Source organism: Poeciliopsis prolifica, unplaced genomic scaffold (genome assembly GCF_027474105.1).
Source record: "Poeciliopsis prolifica strain line A6 unplaced genomic scaffold, Auburn_PproV2 SCAFFOLD008, whole genome shotgun sequence".
Taxonomy (NCBI): Eukaryota; Metazoa; Chordata; class Actinopteri; order Cyprinodontiformes; family Poeciliidae; genus Poeciliopsis; species Poeciliopsis prolifica.
The window spans coordinates 16,914,267-16,933,482 of NW_026562383.1; the positions used below are offsets into that span (position 1 = coordinate 16,914,267).

The 19,216-nt window shown below is 36.2% G+C and overlaps 2 protein-coding genes across 2 annotated transcripts; both read left to right on the top strand.

Moving 5' to 3' along the window:
- Positions 1-1,090: 1,090 nt before the first annotated feature.
- stam (signal transducing adaptor molecule (SH3 domain and ITAM motif) 1) lies at positions 1,091-12,788 on the top strand. The gene is made up of 14 exons (XM_055033040.1): positions 1,091-1,447; positions 3,143-3,227; positions 3,574-3,649; positions 4,837-4,932; positions 5,035-5,181; positions 5,313-5,403; positions 5,576-5,771; positions 6,025-6,119; positions 7,402-7,490; positions 7,649-7,736; positions 7,841-7,895; positions 8,159-8,312; positions 8,487-8,608; positions 9,730-12,788. The coding sequence occupies exons 1-14, from the start codon at positions 1,408-1,410 to the stop codon at positions 9,941-9,943; spliced, it is 1,548 nt and encodes a 515-aa protein (XP_054889015.1). The 5' UTR covers positions 1,091-1,407; the 3' UTR covers positions 9,944-12,788.
- Positions 12,789-13,516: 728 nt separating this feature from the next.
- tmem236 (transmembrane protein 236) lies at positions 13,517-17,627 on the top strand. Its single transcript, XM_055033041.1, has 4 exons — positions 13,517-13,823; positions 14,247-14,319; positions 15,894-16,017; positions 16,809-17,627. The coding sequence occupies exons 1-4, from the start codon at positions 13,567-13,569 to the stop codon at positions 17,435-17,437; spliced, it is 1,083 nt and encodes a 360-aa protein (XP_054889016.1). The 5' UTR covers positions 13,517-13,566; the 3' UTR covers positions 17,438-17,627.
- The last annotated feature ends 1,589 nt before the right edge of the window (positions 17,628-19,216 follow it).

Consider the following 19,216-nt stretch of genomic DNA (forward strand, 5'->3'; position numbering starts at 1 on the left):
ATTGTCTATAACCACTCATCCTTATTGGACTGCTGGGAGGCTGGCACCTATGCTATTGTTGCATCAGGTGACTAGGCCATCACAGGACAGTTTGGTGTTACCAATAAACCTGACACTTAAGCATATTTGTACTGTGGATGCCACCAGTGGACAAGGTGGGAGAAGAATCTTGCCCGATGAATGATGAGTGAGACGTGTAAGGTTTGAACTGGTACTCACCTGTTTGTTACAGGACGAAACCCCACCTTCTTGCTGCCACCTCAATAAAAAGAACAGAAACAATAGGTGGAAGTGCTTTTGCTAAGTTTGGCCTAATGTGTCTTTAGAGTTTTAGTTTGAAATTTGTTCATCCCTCCTTAAGATTTTCATCTGGTTAATTTGTGAGCACACTAGATCTGAGTAGTAGATCTGAAGAAACAATAAAATAATCATCATCTTATTGGAATACAAACAGACCAAATTGATTTTTTTTCAGCATTGTGGCTTGAAATTATCTTCAGAGATCTTTGACAATAAAATCTGGCCATTGCACTCTTCTCTGTTTATCTTCAAAAATGTCTTCTATTTCTGAAATTTTGTCACATGCCTCTCAATGACTTCAGCTGTGCATACACAGTAAACACAATCAGAAGGAGGAATTTAATTAGGCTACTGCAAACATATGTTTATAATAAAGAAAAATAAAATAAACATTATTTAAAATTGAATTAATTAATGTAAATACAAAAAAAAAAAAGATGAATGAATAAATTTGGGCACTCAAGTGGATATTTACCGGAGCTTGTGTTTTATCCTGATAAAATAATTATTCACAAGACGACAGCAATGCAAACAGATAAACTGACTATATTATACCTTTCTAAGTACTCAGGCATCTTTCTGTTTCTAAACAGCCGTGCAAAATAACTACGAATATATATATTGAAACTGATAGACATAAACTCATGCTTATTTTGTTTTAGAATGCACCTATAATCCGTACTGCTGTGAAGTTATTTGTCATCAGTTCCATTTAAACATAAACACGACTGAGCGTCATGTGATCACCGTCACCTGACGATGACATTCTAATTTTTTTTTCTTCCACAGCAAAGAAAATGTCTATCTTCTGATTAATTTTTTCTGGTTCAAAGGGACTTTAGACACTGATAAGTGTTTGACTTTGAGCGCTGGATTTATTGTCGGCTGTCACAGGTTTATTCGTCACCAGACTGTCTGCTTCATTTACCCAGCATGCCTCGCTTGTTGCCGTCTGGAAAGGAGTGACTGTGTAGAAAAGAACCAGCTAGCTCCATTTGACATCTGTGTAGCTGTTTTTACTATGTGTTTATTGTGGATGAAGTAAGAGGAGGGGAAAAAAACATTATTTAAAGGAAGGTGAAATATCTTGTTGTCAATACCCTAGCGATGCCTCTCTTCACGACCAACCCCTTTGACCAAGATGTTGGTGAGTAATCAGGCTAACATAAGTAGCTGGGATCAAACAGCTTTGTTTGGGGTTTCGCAGCCTTTCAGATCATTTGCTGTTTCTAAAAGAAAATTCCTTGCATTCGTCTTGCTAAAAAAATAAAATAAAAATAGTACAAATGCGTATGTAGATGTTATTTATGTTGTGATAACGTAAATGTAAACAGAAGTGGGGATCAGATGCAGTCATCAGCTAACTACAGCAGCTAATGAGCTCCCTGCCTCATCATCTGTATCCCACCGTGTGGGTTAACCAGCCCGAAATCAACCAAAAAGTGGAAGTGAAATAGGATGTGGGGTTATCTGAAACCACGAAGTCACGCTGTATTTCTCCAGCTCTCTTTGTTCTGTGTGAATTGGTTAACCACTTCATTGGCATAAACAGTGAGCAGGACAAACAGCACCATACAGATAGGGCTAACATGTAATCTGACCCAGGCTAAACTACTATTAGGATTTTTTAATTATTATTATTATTATTGAGTGCCTGTCATAATATAATTTCGAATTATAGTCTTTTTTTTTGTTCTTATTTTATGCTTAGCTTTGTTTATGTTTTGCACAGGTGCCAAACTCCAGTTCTCAAGGGGCCACTGTCCTGCAACTTTTAGATGTGCCTCTGCTGCACCACACCTGAATAGAATAATTGGGTGATTAGCAAGGCTCTGGAGAACTGATCTACACAAGGAGGAGATAATTAAGCCATTTCATTCCAGTGTTTCGTACCTGTGGCACATTTAAAAACTGCAGGACAGTGGCCCTTGAGGATTGGAGTTTGACATCCCTGTTTAAGGAATAGTTGGTTACCTTATGTCAGGCTTGTTAATATATGCATTCAATTGTTTTTTACTCTCTCTTGTTCATGTGACAGTTTAAATATATATGGGCCACATAAGAAACATGAAATGGAATATAGTCTACATGATACTCTCACTAATTTTCTTTTCAAAATGTTTAATTTTGTCAAAGAAGCTACACTTCTTCTGTTTATGATCATTTTGTTCTTGCCAATGGTATCAATTAATTTTCTTCTTATAAAAGAAACAAAAAGGAAAATCAAACACATACCAATTGCAATAGTTTTATTTCTCAATTTAAGATAAAATGAGAAAATATACAGGCTTGTCGCAAATGTAATATTCCTAATGCCTCGAGTTTCTGCTATATATGCAAAGATCCAGTTTATTATAAAATACTTCGACATGTAAATACATGTGGCAGACTTTAACATTTCTTCTGACGTTTTAAAAAGAGGAATACCAAAGAGGCTTCACACACTATGAAAACAAATGAGTGAGAGTCCTTTATTTATCTATTTGATATTTATTTTTGTGTGTTAGAATCTGAATTTGGTATGTTGTATCTGACAAAAATGTTTTCTTTTATACTGTTAGACTTCTATTTCACGATTATGCTTATTTGCAGTTTTGGACAATGCACCCATTTGTTTAGTTCAAGTTAGAAGCAGAAATTTGTTTTCCAATGTATGATCGCATAAACAGAAACTGGACACACCTCTTGCAAACAAATTTTTTAGCTGATATATATATATATATATATATTTTTTTAACAAAGCCTCTCTCTCAAACCTTCCTCTATGAAATTTAAAAAAAAAAGTAATGTTGTGATCTGTTGGATTTTTGCTTATATTGCATGCTGTGTATCTTTCCTGCAGAGAAAGCAACCAGTGAGATGAACACAGCTGAGGACTGGGGCCTCATTCTGGACATATGTGATAAGATAGGGCAGTCCCGCACTGGGTAACTTATTCTTCCTTGTTTGAAGTAGAAAATTTTGTTGTTGTTTTTTTTTTCCTTTTTACTGTTTTTTGAGCCGACATGCAGTGTTTTATGATGACGTACTGTACATATTTAATGACAGAAAACTACAAACTTCAATGTATGTTGTCGAAATGTTATGTGAGAGACCAAAACACAATACATAACTGTGAATACAAGGTTTTGGATTTACAAAGAAATTCTTAAAAGTGTGGTGTGGATTGTGGTTGTGACATGATGAAATGTAGAAAAGCTGAAGGGTTGTAAATACTTCTGTAAATTTTCTGTTTATTCCTTCTGATATCTGAGTTCTGCTCTTGTCTTTTAGGCCAAAAGAATGTCTCCGCTCTATAATGAGAAGAGTGAACCACAAGGATCCCCACGTAGCCATGCAGGCATTGACTGTAAGTAATCTGTAAACAAACAGAAGTGTTTTGCACACAGTTAAGTCTGGAAGGAACTGGATGCTGATATAGTGTTTGCTTTTATAGCAAAAGGCCTATCATCTTTCAATTTAAGGCTACTTGCATCAAGACTGAAGAAAAACCTTATTTTTGTACAAATAATTGTCCCACAATGAGCACTTCTGATTTCAGCTCCACATTTTTTTATGTATGGGAAACAAAATCAAGTAGATTTAATTTGGATGTGATGCTTGAAAGTTCAAAAACTGCTGTTGTCAACAAGCTCCAGGATTGGCCTGCAAAGCAGTGCGATGAAGCAGCAGATGAATGCAGATTCTTCACCACATGCAGCGTCTTTGTAAAATAAAGCCAAGGGAAGAAGGTCAACATGCACATTTCATATAAAGGTATATGGGAACCAAAATAAAGTGTTCTTTGGAAGTTGCTGATCATTCCCAAACCTCTAGAAAACAGGTGCAAAATTAAACATCAGACATTTTGCTGAAATATTAATTTTGGAACCGATTAAAAAAAGCAAATTGTTTGCAAAATGAAAAAGGAACTAAAACATATCATGGTATAGGCATTTATACCACCCACTGGCATGTACACACACATTTATTGACAGTTTTTGAATTTGCAGAAGGAAACATGTGGATTAGTTCTGCAGCATGTTACAGAGAAATGCTCTTTGCATAGAGTTAGATTGTACAATTCATTGGAAAACTTTGGGATAAAAAGTACAAATATAATACTTTGTCCTCAAATGTAGCAGCTATTCATTAGCTCGACCAAGCAAAAGTCAGAAAGTATAAAAAGCAAGTAACATCTGAAGATCGCTCCAGGAAGAGCTTCATTAAAACCTCAAAAAGGAACAAAAAGCTTTTCCTTGTGGGAATGTTTGTTTGTTCTTGACCTCAAAGGGCTTTTTTCCTACAAAGACTTCTTTTTTTTATTTCTTTTTGCATTATTAAAATGTACATGTGCTAATGACAAATATTGATAAACAGACAGTGAAAAATGGATAGATGCTGCAAAAGTCTTGTGACCTCAAGCCCACCTAAGATCCTTTTACCCAACCCTCGTGTGTTTTCGGAATCACTAAAATACAAGATTAATTTTAGTTATGTCTGAATTCAAATTTGCAGTTCTTTGATCGTTGCTTCGTGTTGTCGTTGTCCACACAGCTCCTCGGCGCTTGTGTTTCAAATTGTGGTAAAATCTTCCACTTGGAGGTTTGTTCGAGAGAGTTCGCCAGTGAAGTCAGTAACGTCTTAAATAAGGTGTGTGGTCAATTTTAGTTTTGCATAATGTCAAGTCAAAAACTTAGTGTACTTGTGGTCATTTCTTGTAAATGTTTTTTTTTCTAATTTGAATGCACCTAGGGTCACCCAAAAGTGTGTGAAAAGCTGAAGGCGTTGATGGTGGAGTGGGCAGAGGACTTCCGCAATGATCCGCAGCTCAGCCTGATCTCGGCGATGATCAAGAATCTACGCGAGCAAGGGGTCACCTTCCCAGCTGTTGGGTCTCAGGTAGGTCTACTGGCAGTGCATTGAGTCATGTGACATTAAGTCTCCATAGTGCCTTCAGTACCAGTGGATCCAATGTGCAATTTAGCATGCTAAAAATGATTGTCATCTGCTGTGTGATTATCTTCTCCCAGGCTGCAGAGCAAGCAAAAGCAAGCCCAGCATTGGTGGCAAAGGATCCCTCCACCACCACAAACAAAAAGGAGGAAGAAGATCTGGCCAAAGGTAAAATGGCCACAGTGAATTACAGCTTTTTCTGCTGATGATCAAACCACCACAGGAAATCTTAAATAAGCAGAAATGAGTATAAAAATGTTTATTAAATGTGTACCTTTGAAAGTTTGCTTTGTTCTAATGAATTTAAAAATCACAAAGTGCATTTTCTCTTTGCCTGCAGCTATTGAGCTGTCACTAAAGGAGCAGCGGCAGCAACCGCAGACGTCCCTGTCGAGCCTTTACCCGAGCACTTCCAGCCTTCTCTCTACACACAAGTCCGACGGCAGAAAAGTCCGCGCCATCTACGACTTCGAGGCTGCGGAGGACAATGAGCTCACTTTTAAGTCCGGAGAAATCATTACCATCCTGGACGACAGGTGAACTTCATTCAACAAATCTTCTGAAAGTTGACATTTCTGAAGTAACACGTTTTTTCTATTTGTCTTGTGGTATAAGACAGTTGAAAAATTTTAATTTCTCGTCAAAGGCCAATGTAAATTTTAACTAAGGAGATTGTGTGTTTTTATGTGACTTGTCATATTTTTTTATTATTATTATTTTGTTTAAATAAACTGGTCATTCACCATGATTCTTGTAGCGATGATCCTTAAATAGTTGTTATATTTTTAGTGACCCCAACTGGTGGAAAGGGGAAACATACCAGGGAGTCGGCTTGTTCCCTTCTAACTTTGTCACCGCTGATCTCACTGCAGAACCTGAGATGAGTGAGTATTAAGAACAACAAAGCATTTCTTCAGAAAACACTCATTCTTCTATTCATTATATTCAGTCATGGTAGCACAGCTTTATGGATCCTGGAGTGAAAGAAACTTTATCACTTGTAAACAAGTGAAGCAACTAAAGTAAGATAAATCTCCAGGGCCTGATGGTTGGTCCAGTTATGCATTAAACAGCATCCCTCTCTGTGTTCATGTAGTCACAAAGTGTGCAGAGCTTTTGGCTACAGTTCCCACTTAGCACACAGCTTCATTGTACAATTCATTTGTATACTTGCACAACTGACGCTTTCTCCCCGTCTCCATTTGTTTTCTTCAGAACATTGCCGCATCTTTTCCATGAGTTATTTATATGCTTGCTGATTTGTTGTGAAAATGTCAGCAGATTTTGTTTGTGCGTTGTCTGAAAATTATTTCCATAAACTGTACTCTAATCCTACTAGGATAAATTGTATGACTCAACCCTACAGGAAGGAGGTTGATCTTATAACATAGCAGAGTAAAATTGAAAAATGTTTCTTGTTTCAGATACTCTTGTTAGTCTTTGATTTTGGTTCATTTTTAAAAATAAAAATCACATGTATCATTAATCAGTATGATGAACAAAAAGTTGTCTTGTATTTATGCAAGGATTAGAAATAAAACATTTGATATGATCTAAATGCTGGTATTTTAAACTAAAAAACAACTACTCTACTGCTGATGAGATGAAACATTTGCTACTATTACAATTCTAAGTGTTATCCATAGCAGTCATTTATTGTTTTCATTCTGTGATGTAGACTTCAGAAGAAATCTCTGTTTTCTTATGCAACCATGTTTCAGTTAGCTGCTTAAAATTCTTGCTATTGAAACTTAACAGCAAGTTTTAAAACATCAGCGCCTTGATTTGAGTGATCCGTGGCATGCTGTTATAATGCAGTAATTACCAATTTTATCAGTCTTTAGCAGTCTATTCCACTCTCTGGTACAGACTAGTATAGCAGTGATCAACTGCCCCTGTTTTGGCAGTTGTGCTTTACTTTTTTGTCTATTACTGTCTGTGTTGTCCTACTATTAATATATTTTTATTGCAAGTTAAACCAAAAGTTTGAGTCTATTCTTTGTTTGCAACTGGTAAAACAAACTACAAAAATGAAAACAGCCATATATTCACATCAAATCTATGGGTGGTTGCATCAAAAACTCACAGCAGATTTTTAGTATTTCCTACGGAAGAATTGTTTGGTGCTTTAAACTCTTGCTCATGCTGCTGTTTGTGTATTTGCAGTGAAGACAGAGAAGAAGACTGTTCAGTTCAGCGAGGACATCCAGGTGGAGACAATAGAGCCTGAACAGGAGCCTGTATATATAGACGAGGTGAGTTCCCTCCTGTGATTTACATCAGTAAAAGGCTTTATTATGACATTTCAAAGTCGTTACTTGCCAACACGAACATTCGTGGTTTTACTAAATTTCAGAGTTTTCATAATCATTGTGTAGATTTAACTTTTCACATGAGCTTATGATCTTTTTAGGACAAAATGGATCAACTGCTCCAGATGATTCAAAGTGCAGATCCGACAGACAACCAGTCAGACAGTGTAGAGTTACTCCAGCTAGAAGGTAAACAAAACTTATCACAAATTAAATCAGTGGTATAGGATGAAGTTAAAACTTTTTGTTCACCAGAGAGGAAATGCATGAGCTTTAAATTTGTTTTTCCTCAGGTGCATGTAATCAAATGGGACCGCTGATTGACCAGAAGTTGGAGGACATAGACAGGTATGATGGTGCCTTTTCTATGCCATATTATGTAAATAGTCATGGATTTTTTTGTTTGTTTTGTTTTGCATCCTCATATAAATAAATGACCTTGTTTATAGAGTTCAATGCTTTTTTTAATTAATTTTTTTTTTTTCTTGTCCTTTCCAATCTGTCTCCAAACTATGCAGCTTTACCCTGCTAAATAAATATTTAGTTCCAGTGAGAGTTTAATAATGAATGACAGGTTGCTAACGCTTTCCCCTTTCGGTTTGTTTCGTCAGGAAGCACTCGGAGCTGTCAGAGCTAAACGTAAAGGTCATGGAAGCTTTGTCTCTGTATGCAAAGCTGATGAATGAAGATCCAGTGTATGCCATGTATGCTAAGCTGCAGAGCCAGCAGTACTACATGCAGCAGCCTGCTAGCGCGGCACAGCAGGTAAAGTTTAGATTGCAACGGGTCAAGATGTGGCTATTGAGTTTTTGAATTAAACTAATATGATGGATTCTTTATTTATTATAAACCAAACTAAGGGCACTAACTATTGTTACAAAACATACTAAACGTCATAAGGTTTCTGTACGGACTGTGTGGACATTTCTGTCTTTGCAGGTCTACCCTGGTCAGCCTGCGTCAGGCTCATATGCCATGAGCGGCACCGTGGTGCCAGGCTATACGGTTCCTGTGGAGCAGCTTCCTGCTGGTGCTCCCATTCAGGGTCAGGCAGCTCCCAGGTGAGTTTCTGAAACAAATCCCTTTCTTGATACACAAAAGAATATGCGTTTTTCTAGCCTACGTGTTCTTCCTGTGCTGTGTGAGGCTTTAAGGTTAGTTCTTTCCCCATCATTTTGATTGTAGTTTTTGATTTGCCATTTTTATTTAAAAATAGTGTCTTATAGTGTTCTCACTTTTCAAACAGAGGTTTGATTTTTTTTTTTTACTCTTGGAGCCAAATGGAAGATTAGAAATTTTGTTAATCTTTTTTTTCCTAAATGTGTTGTTAAATTGTTGCTGTTCTGTGTTTAATTTTGTAATAAATGTTAAGATTGTTACATACAAGTATGGGCAGAATCCAACTTTCTATTTTAAATTTAGAAATATGTTCTACTTGCTGATTTTTATGCTCACTTTCATACTGACTTTTGCCATTTGTATTTGGAAGCTTGTCTCTTATTGTTTTCAATATTTCCCTGCAAGTTTTGTTTTTAAGGACTTAAACGCACTTAACAAAAAATTTGGGATTCTTCAAAAGTCATTATAATTTTAATATTCACCTTCTTCTTATTGTTTTTGCATACTTCTCTTTATTTAGCCGTTTTCCTGCAGAATTAAAATAACATCTGCATAATGTAGTATTTACAATTAGCCTAATCAGAATAACTTAATTTATCAAGTCTTATTTTTTGTGATATTTCAAAGGACTCCACAACAACATAAATACAGGCAAGAAAATGTGGCAGTCCTAAAAATGTTCAAATCATGTCACCAATCATAATCAACTTTCAGCAACCAGAACGCCATCTGTTGAAGCCAGTGGTTGAAATAGAATAGAATAGCATTTATTGTCATTGAACAGGATTCAACGAAATTTCTATTGCAACTCCCGTGCAATAAATCAGAAATGTTATTTAAACACATTTCTCTGTCTTCACTGGTCATTTAAAGCCCCAAAAGCTCTCAATAAAATGTAATAATGTTGACATCAACTAAATAACTTCATCACTCAAAATCAGTTCTGTAGCTGGTTACTTTGTGACCTCCTTTTATAGTAAACTGAATTTGAAACTAGAATGCCTCAAACATTCCACCTCAATATCATTTATTTATTTTTTTCTTCTTCTTACTCTCAACACAGTGATGTCCACATGTACATGGGCCAGCCACCAGTCTACGCTGCAGCGCCTGGAGCTATGGCTCCAGCAGACATTCAGTCCTACCAAAACACAGCCAGTGCTGTGGCCCCCGCACCATGCACTGCTCCTGCGAACTACAGTGCCCCCTCTGGCACAAGCTTAGCACCTCCCTCAGACGTCCCACAGGCCCCTTACTCAGAGAAAGCCTTGCTATAGGCCCCGCTCCTTCTCCTCCTTACAGATGGGATAAACACATTGTCACCCCACGGTAAGAAGTAGTTCATTGTTGTTCGTGTTAAGGAGGAGCAGCAGGTTTGATCATTTGAATCGGATCAGGCAAACACTGGCGTTTGGTGCACCTTGTGTTTTATTTGGCAAATATACATGTGATAATACAGTTACTTCTTTCTGCTGGTCATGAGGTATTCAAAAGGTTTTGATTTGAGCTGTCAAATATGTAAGCTTGAAGGTATGCATTGTTTTTTTTTTTTTGTATCATTTTTGCACATTTTTACCTCCTCAGCTGCTGTTAGATGGACTGGTTTATGTTTTGTTCATGGTGTAATTCTAAGCACCTAATCTAAATCCGGCCAGAATGAAATCTACTTTTTATGCACAATACCTGACAATAAATAATTAAGCAAGGCTCGATTTAAAGATTTATGTTTGTTTTTCAAAAACTATAGAGCCATTAAAAAGGGTCTTATAGATTAATTTTGTAAACAAATGTCATTTCAATTCTTTATTTTTGGCTCTATTGAATTTCTAAATATAATTGCAACTATCTGGACATGTAGACACATCTTACACTTAGAAGTTATTATAGCTTAACAATAAAATCAATATAGGTGAATCTGAATAAATTTATTATTCACAGAGTGATAAGTTTTAGACTTTTATTTCAGTAAATTTTGATGATTGTGGCTTAAAAATTCAACATGTCACAAAATTGGAATATAACTTAAAGAAAAGCATTTTGGATACACCCAAAATGCTGAAGAAACTTTGCTTCACAAGTCCTTTCAACACTGTGTTCTCTCTGTTGCTTGTGTCCCTTTTTCTGCTCCACTTTTTCCTTTCACTGAACTTTCCACTAAAACCCTTCAATGAGAATTTGAGTAGAACAGCCAACTTTTTTTAAATTATTGTTTTGTACTCTCCTTGTGAAGATTGACGATGAGTGCTGGACAACTGTCAATGCAGTGGTCTTCCCCATGGTTATATTTCCCATAACATGGACAAAATATAACATAATTTTTCTTAGAAACTCATGTTTGAGTTTATTTTTTAAGCCATAATCATCCAAAGGAGCAGAAACAAACATCTAAAACATAATTTTGAGATTCACCTGTGATTATTAGAATTTGTCCCATATTTCTTAAAAATGGGAGCCTTTTGGAAACAAAACAAGTTTTACCAATTAGAGTAATCAAGTGTAACTGCACCTGCTGTATAATAATTTAGATAATCCACATAACACATGAAATTCACAGCAGTTCTTTGACAACACTAGTAACGGGCCTACATATGTAGACTTTAAAACACTTAACATAGAGACACGTGCAGTGTGCCATGGTGATCTCATCCACTACAGCCAATTTCAACCCCGTTCTTGCCTCAAAAATATCATTTTTTTCTACTTTTTTATTTACATCAAAACACTATGTTGAAAATGTACCTGTAGCTCTCCTACTTATCTTTTACAATTGTCCTCAAGTTTAACAAGTACTGAAAACTGAAGCCACTTTGACTTCTGGAGGGAAAAAAAACAAGGACAGCAGAAGCATGCACATGACATTTGTATATACTGTATTAAAATAGACCCCAGGAGGGTTGGCTGTATGTTGGCACAGCTCTCCCAGCCATAAAACTAAAGTCTGCCATCTTTGCATGTACCTGGTGAATTAAAGGTGTATTAGCCATCCCTACATGCCCATTTTCCTTTTCACTCCAAGCAGCAGTCCAAGGGTTGCAGTGCTCTGTGTCCATCAGGGCTGTGCTAACATGCGTGCACCACCAACTTGGCTACAACGGGGAAAAACTCTTGAGCCCCACTGAATTATTATTATTTTTTTTTTTCTCGTTTGCCATTTTTTTTTTTTTTGTAGTGCTTTCTAATTTATGTTTAATTATTATGATATTTTTAATGAAGTATTGAAGGATGTATGTATTCAAAGAATAGAGTGGAATGTGCGATATTTTGCCTAACTTAGTTGTATATTTCAGACAAGAACCTGGACGTTCCTCTTACTGTACTGTAGGTTTAATGGCGACATTAGAACTGACCGAACTTGAGCCCACCTGTGGTTTCTGTGATTTTTCTCAGACATGAGGGAAGTTTCTGATGAAGAGGCATTAGTTGAAGATGTTTAGTTGCTAACTCTCACCCAACATTAGATGATGCATTGAGTGTGTTCTTAGTCCTAAATAATTTATGACTTCTACATGTAGCAAGTCTTTAAGAAGGATTTGTTGGTTGGAAAAACACATTTTCAATAAGCTAATAAAATGGAAAAACTAAAGTTGTTTGTGTTTTATATTTAACTATGCTTTGTGAAGGAAATTTGAAGTACAAATGCTGACGTAAAGTTTAGAGTGGGGACAAGTTTTCGTAAACATTTCTGATTTCATTTTCTCCTTGGATATTTTGTTTCAAATTTGTAAATGTCTTGCCATCCAGGTGCCACCTTGAGAATGCAAAGCAACTGTTAATTTAGACTTGGTTCGCAGACTTCATTTTGGAGAATTTTATTTAAATATTGTAGTTGAGACAAACTAAATGAGTGAAATCGACTGTGTTCAACCATAGCAGCTGGTCTGGGACCAGGAGAGAAGGAGCCAGTTTGTTGTCATCCGAACAATTGCACCGCAGCGTTAGACTGCAGCCCCAATGTAACTTTTTTTTTTTGTGCAGGATTGAGATGCTGCCTGTTTTTAAGTTTAATCTCAACGGTATTATAAAGGTTCTGTCCAAACTTGTACTCTGCTGTTTCTATGTATTCTTTTAACCATACCTAATAATTGGTATTCACAATAAAACCAGGCCAAGTGTACAGAGTAATGTGTGTGGCTTTTCTTTTTATTATTATTTATTATTTTATATTTTCCAGTAATGATTTCATGATTAAATAAGTTTTCAGAGCTTTTGATGTTTGACCGTGCTAGCTGCCCTGGGTTTCGTTCCATCATGAGGTTGCAGCAATGCTCCAAACATTTATATACCAATGCAAAGTTTTTAACATTTAAGCTTGATGTTAAATGTAACATCACACATTAAAACTTTGTATCTGTAACAATATGTGTACATATGTGCTTAAATTAAAATAATATCTATATTAGGTTTTTGTTTTGATTAATCCTTTTCAAGTTGTAGCAGCTGTCTTTTCTTTGCCACTAGATGGAGACATAGTTTTAGTTGTCAATATAAGAAAAGATGAATCTGCCTTGACCTTTGAAACAGGCTTTTTGGAAAATGTTGCTTTTTTATTCCAATCCTTTTTTGCTCCTCAAATAGATCAATGTGACCAAGCTTTAATTTCTTTATTTGCATAAAGAAATCAGAGCATTTCTGATCTTAGTCTTACTGTACTTTTTATAGAACTTTTGCATAAGACAACCACTGTGCAATTTTGTCTTGAGGTTATGAGATTGGGATTGTTTCTGTTTTTGTAGCTGTAAAAGAATAAATGTGACCAGCTCATTAGGCAGGCAGTAAAACGATACAACTCCAGTGCAGTGTAAGCAGTGAGCAGAGTTCAACGTCTCCGCAGGGACATTTAGAGGGAGATGATTGTCAAAGTCTGAAGCTCCAGTTTCCAAGTAGCCACCAGCGTTCAGGGATGATGCCCTCAGGGAAGACGGTCAAGCTCATCGTCTACGAGGTGCTGCAGTTCACAGCTCTCATCGTCCCCATCTTTGTAGTTATGGAGAGATTTGCCAGGATTATCAGAGATGTGAAAGGACAGAATGTGACTGCTTACTGGCTCGTGGTGGCGGCTTCTATTGCCTATGTGACCTCTGCGACCTTGCTGGTGTGGGTTCCTCTTAAATACGTGATCCTGAAAAAGCAGGGATTCATTTCGGAGATCACGCAGTGGTGAGTTACAATGATTTGTTTTCAGTTGTCTTATTGAGGACTGAAATTAATCTTAAACCTAAATATTTTAACTGTTGAGCTTTAATCAGTAGAGGAATGAAAATCTGTTGTGACTAATTCAGAAATCAGTTTAATTGGTTGCATCAAGTGTGGCTAAGAGCATATCTGCACATATTTTGTAAAAATGAACTCCTTTAAAACTTTTACATTTTCTTTTTGCACTGCAACTACAAGGTTATTTAATATGTGCATTGATGGATTTTATTGCTTGAGTTTATTTTTCCCCAACATTACAAAGGCACACATAACTGCTCTGATAATGACCAGAAAACAGTACATAAATGTGCCATGTGATCAAATTGCACTGCAAAACATTTCTCATATTTCAGTAACCCAACAACATAAACCTTATTCACTTTTCAGGAGACCGACAGCACTGGCATATCTTCTGCTGTCAACGCTGCCATGTTTTGCAATTCTAATGGCCAGTTCAAAGGTAATTCTCTCAAGACTGATCACTGCTGTCTCTGCGATGCACCTGTTGATGTGTTGTTCTGTCATACGCCAGCTGGGTCCTTGAAGGGGCTCATATTTTTGTTTTATTAGCCTATTTAAGGTGCAAACCCACATTACAACCCACTTTGTGGATGAAAAAACAAGATCCTGAATACTTAGAGCAGTTATTGTCAATATGGCACATTTGGGCACCGATTTTATTGTTTAGGAGCCCTATGAGCTGGACATTAAGTTACTCTTCTTGGTCCATCTTTAGAAACACATTAAGATATATGACAAATGACAGATTTAATTTGTGTATTTACATTTACAAGATTTACAGTGTGCTGAAGCGTTATTGTAGATTTTTTTTGCAACTTACACAACTTATTGAGTTAAATGAAACTTAATCGCTAAAATTCAGAATATTTCTCATATGATGTGATGCAATGTAAGCAGCACATCTCACATTTTATATATTTTATAAATTTCGTTTTTAATACTAAAGTGAAATTCAAAGTGACAGTAGACTTCTCCAAAGACTGTAGAAAAGTCTGAGCATAATAACTGATGAAAGCTTAATTTTCTGCTCATATATTTGTTAAAGTACAATATTTAATGAATAAACTGACAACTGATTGATACACCAAACACAACGGATCACTTTTTCTACCCCTGAATTGTAAACACTCTGAACTGAGAACCGACTTCATGTTCACTCTTCAATCCAGATGTATTTGACCACTAACAAAAGAGTGAGCAAGACTTTGTCCCCATTTCAAATCAAACCAGGGCAGTGAAATGTCACAAGACTATGCAGTCCATATTAGATACTCAGTAACAGACAGTAAAGAAAAACAGGTTTTCCATTAACTAAAATTTTAATGGCCCTCAACATCCTGAGATGGATGAAAAAAACGACTGGATCATAATAACCATCTTTCTTTGACATTTTGATCTTGGACTTTCTGGAACTTAAGCAATGTGACATATAAGTGTAATGTCTTTGCACATTGTATTAGCTCTCCATTGTATGTGTGATACAGAGTCACTCATGAAACTTTCTGTCCATTGGCTAAAGATTGACTAGAGTTTGGTCTTGAACCGGCCAATGATTCCAAACACTAAATCTATGACAGAGTGGCTACAAAAAAGTGTTATCTAAGTACACACCAGAATCTGGCTTAAATACCATCACGAGTCCATGAGACAACTGTGTGGAAGTAAATATAATATGCAAACTTTAATGGAGTGACAAAGTGTTGTAAAGAACATCCAAGCATGCTTCTTCCACATGTGATGCAGTGTTAGTCATCCAGGAAATGGCTGCTTTATTTTATTCATGATTCTACAGTTGGATTTAAAATCAATAGCTTAAAGCATATTTTTCACAGATTTATATTTCAACTAAATAAGAAAATTGGAATAAAAGTGAGTGTAATTACAAATTGCTTCACCTTGTTTATATTTTGTTTGTTAATAAACTCCTGTAAATAACATTTCTCTTGCAAATTCACTTTTGAAAATCGCTGAGCACTTCCATGTGGGAAGATATTAATATCCATTTTGCTGTAGGTCCAGCTGGACAACCAACAAAAACTCGACCATTTCACAGAGCTGCCTGTTTCCTTGGTTCTTTTCTCCCTGATTTGTGTGGATGTCATAGAGAGGTTGCGGCCTCACAAGCTCTTGGGTAAAGGTAAGTTTTCTACTGAGAAGATTGCTTTTTCATAAGTTCAACTCACTTCTTTATCTATAATGTGGTGCCTCTGTCCCAAAATTGAAACTCAAACATTGTAGTGGTGTCCCATAACTGCCACAATGTTAATCTCATATATTCTGTTCCCTTATCTTGTTTGATATGATGAATACTTGAAAATCGAAGTAGAGGTGACATTACTTACTTCCTCAATAATTTTGCAAATATTAATCTGTCCACTTTCGAGGCACACTAAGAGCAACCCATATTTTCCCAGACGGTTTGTGGACTCTCAGGTATGAAACAAAAAGGACATTGCCGTCATCTGAAAAACAAGCATACTTACTCCTAAAACAGTGGAACACTTTGAATTCTTGATCCCACCGTACACATACTATTCAGAATTGCTTTAATAGTAACTCTTATTAAAGATGGTGAATGATCTCAGTGTTCACATGATCATCTTTTGTTTCTGATGTTTAAACTCCAGCAACATATTTTCATTATTCCAGTATACATGGTAAGATAGAAAAAAAACTTGACAGAAGAAAAAATAAATAAATAAAATAAAAAAAACCCGTCTATACCAAAATCATCACAGCAATATGAGTCTACAAAGCCATATAATCTCATACTTTCACTTTCGGAATGAAAATCAAGATTTTTGTTTGGTCCTCCGTATCTGCTGTTGCTTTCCAGTTTCAGTTTGCTGTTGTTATTGTTATATGCCAAACTTTAAACATACCAATGTATTGTTAAGCTTGTATAACACCTAGTCTTGTCATTTGCAGCTAATATTATGGATTCTGATTATGACATGTCAAGACCAGTCCTGACCCACCTGACACATGTGACCAGTGTTTCAGGCCAGCTGCCAGCTGATGAAGGCCAGAACAGTGTGACCCCAGGCCAGGCAGAGGCCAGAAATGGCAGCACAGCCAACAAAAGGCAGGACATCACTGAGTCCCCTCACAGCACAAACAGACCAAACGCTTCATACCTGTACTCTTCCACCCCACGACTGATGCCTTACTCGGGTCCCCTAAGCTTCCTGTGGAAGAAAGATGGAAGGGCAGAGGTATTTGTGGAGTGTTTCTTGTTCTGGCTGGATACAGTGGAGATGGTACGAGTTTCGGGGGAGCCAATGATTTTCTACTCAGCTTGGGTGTTCCCAGTTTACATCCTGGCTTTCCTTTCTTGTTTCCGCATGATCATTGCTCCCTACAGCTCCCTGCTGCCGTTTGCTGGAGCTGTGCTGCAGGATCTTCCTTTCTTCATTATTCGAGTTGCACTGATTATTGTATTTGGTTTTGTAACACCTTTGTTATATCCTCTGAAAAATGTTCTGGTAAGTTTAACTTTTATCTATTTCACATGGATGACCAAGCTGAGGATATTTAAAAGATACATCATGTTCTGAGGAGAAGCATAAAGACCCCAACTCATCTGTGGATGTTTGAACTGTTGGCTTTGAAGAGCAGCATCATGGACTCCTACTGAAACATCATTTGTGTAATTATTAGCCTGATGATATATAAGGGTATATAGACTGAGTATGAGTGTTTTTATGTAAAGTACATGTAAAAAAAAACATGTCTGTCTTTCTTTAAATCTATACATTTCCTTGAAAAAGTATTGATGCCTCTTGAGCTTTTTTACATTTGGTCATATTACAGCCAAATTAAATCAAATCAACTTTATTGTATCCAGATTTTATATGACAGGCCTAAATATGGTGCATAACTGTTAAGTAAAAGAAAATAATGGGGTAGATATTCAATAACTTCACACATATATTTTTTGTACATATTTATTTAATTTCTGAACTTGTTTTCTTGCTACATTTAATCTTTAAAATCCGTACATCTCTAAACACAGAAAATAATCAAAAGTTTCAAAGTTATATACAGGTGTAAATGTTTACATTTATACAACTAAACATGTGAGGGTGCTTTTAAGATACATTATATATTAACAGGCTTAACTCAAGGTAAGAATATTGTTGTTAAGAAAAAAACAACTGAACTTCAAAAAGGTCCGTGCTGAAATTGCTTAGGTTTTAATTGAATGAAAACATGATTCCAAGATCTTTAAAGGACAAAACCTGAACAAAATAACTTAAGCAGAGGTAATAGATTACCTTTTGAACATTAACTGAATAAATTATTGCAGTAGAATCAGGAATGAAGTAAATCGAGTGCATTCGTAACCAAAACTTAAGACTAAACGAGAATGAACAGCAGTCAGCCTTGAGTTCTGGGAGAACAGGAGTCAAGGTTTTATTAAAACGATGTGAAACATGAAGCAAATCAATTACAAAATTATTTTTGTGTTGCCTGTGCTTTGTAGATAATTAGGTTTTAAGTGCTTCGCTTTTGTTTTCTTTTGCATGCTTGAGTTTGTCTCAATGCAGACCTCTATAGTGGCTGCACTGATACAATGCACTCACTATACTGCACCCCTACCTGGACACATTGAATCCATGATTCACATGGTCTTTCTTCCTGTGATAGATTAGGTTCAGCTGACAAAGAAAAGCACAAAATCAAATAAGGTGAGGAAATAGTACATTCCTCTGAAGCCCTGGGAAAAACTTGTTAAAGACCCTTTACGCCATGTGAGTGATAAAACATCAGCCAAGCAGCTGTAGCTTGCGCAGTAAAGAACCAGATCTGGATGGCTTTTATTTATGAGCATAAAAACAGAAATTAACTTCCTCTTATATCCCCACAGTCATGATCTTCCTGCTTCTCAATAATTGATACCACAATCTGCAATAAGGCATTAATGCAGCTCGTGCTACAAATAATAGTTGCTATTGGAGTACAGCTTGCTGGTGTGATGAGGACACTCTCTCATTAGTATGACAGACTAAATGCTTAAAATAATCAAAGAAAACAGCAGTCTGGACACCATTTCTCTTGATAAGAGACTTGAAGATCCCTGGTTATCAATAATGAGTTCAAATTTGCCATTTTGTCAACTTCAAATAAAGTTTTCATGCAAACTGTGAAGTATAACTTCTTTCACAGTAATACTAAACATATATAACAACAATTTATTTTTGTAAGCATAAATAACCCTTTATAAAATGTGTTTATCATTGCTTATTTTATTTCTTTCTGTTTATCTGCAGAATAAACATGAGGCCCATATCTTCAACCACTCTTCAAAATGGAAAAAGAAAAACTTAACAACT